This window comes from Pediculus humanus, genomic scaffold (assembly GCF_000006295.1).
Source record: "Pediculus humanus corporis 1103172107826 genomic scaffold, whole genome shotgun sequence".
Taxonomy (NCBI): Eukaryota; Metazoa; Arthropoda; class Insecta; order Psocodea; family Pediculidae; genus Pediculus; species Pediculus humanus.
In genome coordinates this window covers 1-2,530 of record NW_002987413.1, presented here as the reverse complement: position 1 = coordinate 2,530, position 2,530 = coordinate 1, and the positions used below count along the sequence as shown (strand labels likewise).

Below are 2,530 nucleotides of genomic sequence, written 5' to 3'. Positions count from 1 at the left end.
TCTACACGCATTTTAATTAATTATACTCGTTTAATAATAATAATAATAATAATAATAATAATAAAAGCCAACGGCCATAGCGTGCTGGTCACACCGGTTCCCGTACGATCACCGAAGTTAAGCAGCATCGGGCGTGGTGCAAACTTGGATGGGTGACCGTCTGAGAACGCCACGTGCTGTTGGCTTAAAAGAGCAAAAAAAAATGAGAACAAGACAAAGTAAGAACCAAAAAACAAATCTTGTTCTACTGTCGACCTGAGGCAGCTCGACGAGAACGTGAATTTCACTGCTTCTGACCCTGGCCACTCCAAAGATGTTAGTCACCGGAGCCCAGTTCAGGAGACAAATCGTTCCCATCGAATAAGACGGACTCAGGAAGACCTTCAAGAATTGATGTGGTGCTATCTTATAATAAGTGGCACCACCGAAATTCGAGTATTTGTCCCTAAGGAATCGGGTAGAAACCTCGGATAAATACTTAAAAACTCCGACAAGTAGCCTTGTCGTGTTTAATGGTGGATAATAATAATAATAATAATAATAATAATATTTAAAAAAATAAATAAAAAAAAGAAGAATAAGTTGTTTTTATTATGCAATTAAAAAGTATCCTACACAGATATAAAAACAAACAAACAAAGAAAAAAAAAATTTTAATTTTTTTTTGTTTAAAATGGTGAATGACATTCGTACTACCTACAAACATAAAATTTGTTTTAAAAAATTTAAATTAAACAAAGAAAACTTATTTTTTTTTTTTAAAAAAATAATTTCGTTTGTTTTATTTTAATAGAAATAATGAGAAAATGTGGAAAATTTAAAAAAAAAAAAAATTGTATATCATTCATATTTTCCTCAACGTGTAATGATTATTAATATTTAAAAATGGATATAAAATTTACAACAACAAACAAAAAAAAGAATAATAATAATAAAATATTATGTAATTAATTATTAATTTTCATTTAAATTAAAAATAACGGTTTTTTTTATGTTTTAGAAAAATGTTCGATGTTTCGTATTTAATCCGTTTTATAAAAAAACACGATTAAAAACTTGTTAACCTTTTCATTGATGCAATTTTAATTTAGAAAAAAAAATTTTTTTTTTGTTTTCAAAAACGTTATTGATGGTTTTATTATTTTATCGGTCAAATGATTGTACAAAATTTTTTTTTCATCTCGTTTTGTTCTCTTGTTGTTTTAGAAAGTTTGTTTGTTTGTTTGTTAAGCAAAGCTAAACATCATCAATCACATACACAGTTGTAAAAATTTTTTATCATTCGTTTTTAAATAATTTATAACCGAAAAGTTACTGTTATGTACGGAAACTAACTTACCCTTTGGCTGTTGTTTGAGATAAACCTTGAGCTAAGCAGAGACATAAAAACAAAAAAATTTTCAGAACGTCCATCATCTGAAATAAATAAATAAATTTATATTAATAAATGGATTTTTTGCATTGAGAAAACTTTAAGGTTGTGGTTGTTGTTTTTTTTTTTTTTTCCTGTTAAAATAATTAAAAAATCAATGACCCAAAACCACTTTTTTTCCTTCTTCTTCTTCTTTCTCTTTATAATAATATATAATAAAAAAAAAATTGTTTGCAATTAAAAATTCGTATCACTTTCACTGCCTTTTAACCATGATGACTTACAACAACAACAACAACAACAATGACCGAAACAAAAGGGAAAGAAAAACAAAGAAAAAAAAAAAACTATTCTAAATCACCATCCGTGAATCCGTAAACTTCGAGTCGATTATTTACGCAATTTAAAAAAAAATTTTTAAACCAACAGAAATAAAAAAAAAAATTTTTATATTTTAGTGGATTTCAATACACCACCACCCCCACCATCACCATCGCGGCCACCGCCATTTATAATTTGAAGTACTTGAAAAAAAAAACAAGTTCCAATCACTTTGGGTTCTTTTTTCTCGTCGAAAGTAGATCTTTGACAAGAAGGTCATTTTAAAATTTGTTATATCTAGTGACCTCCATTTTAGAAAAATCGAAGAATCATCGGCGGTCAAAAGTTTTAAGAAGAAAAAAAATAAAATGAAAATAATTTTGAATAAATATTTTTATTTTTTTTTCCCCGAATGCTCGGGGGGGGGGGAGAATGTTGTGATAAAAGCGGTAAATTTTCCTACTACTACAAAGCCTTAAAAAAAAAAAAAAACATAAATAATTAATCGAATTTCAAACGAACAAACAAAAAAATTATTATTATTTTTTATACGGTTTAATTTTTTTTTTTTTTTTCAAAAGAAAATAAAAATTATTTAATTTTCATTGCGTGAAAATTCAAAAAAAAAAATTTTCTTTTAATAATGACTTCCGGGTTTATAAAAAAAAAAAAAAATTTGCAAAAAAAAAAAAAAAAATGGGAATGTTATTTAACACTGCCAACATTGATATTGTAATAAAATTTGTCTTTACCTATTTATAACTTTTATTATTATTATAATTATTATTACGAGTGAAATAATTAAATAAATAAATAATTTTACTTTCTCTTCTTTTA

At 26.2% G+C, this 2,530-nt stretch overlaps 1 protein-coding gene across 1 annotated transcript in view; it reads right to left on the bottom strand.

Moving 5' to 3' along the window:
- Phum_PHUM375050 (alpha-2-macroglobulin precursor, putative) overlaps window positions 1-11 on the bottom strand; it is a gene marked incomplete at both ends in the record, with an annotated part of 10,751 nt that extends 10,740 nt beyond the window's left edge. Inside the window, one exon of the mRNA XM_002428250.1 lies at window positions 1-11. This exon is cut by the window's left edge and continues 5 nt beyond it. Coding sequence (XP_002428295.1) covers window positions 1-11 — 11 coding nt within the window.
- Window positions 12-2,530: the final 2,519 nt, after the last annotated feature.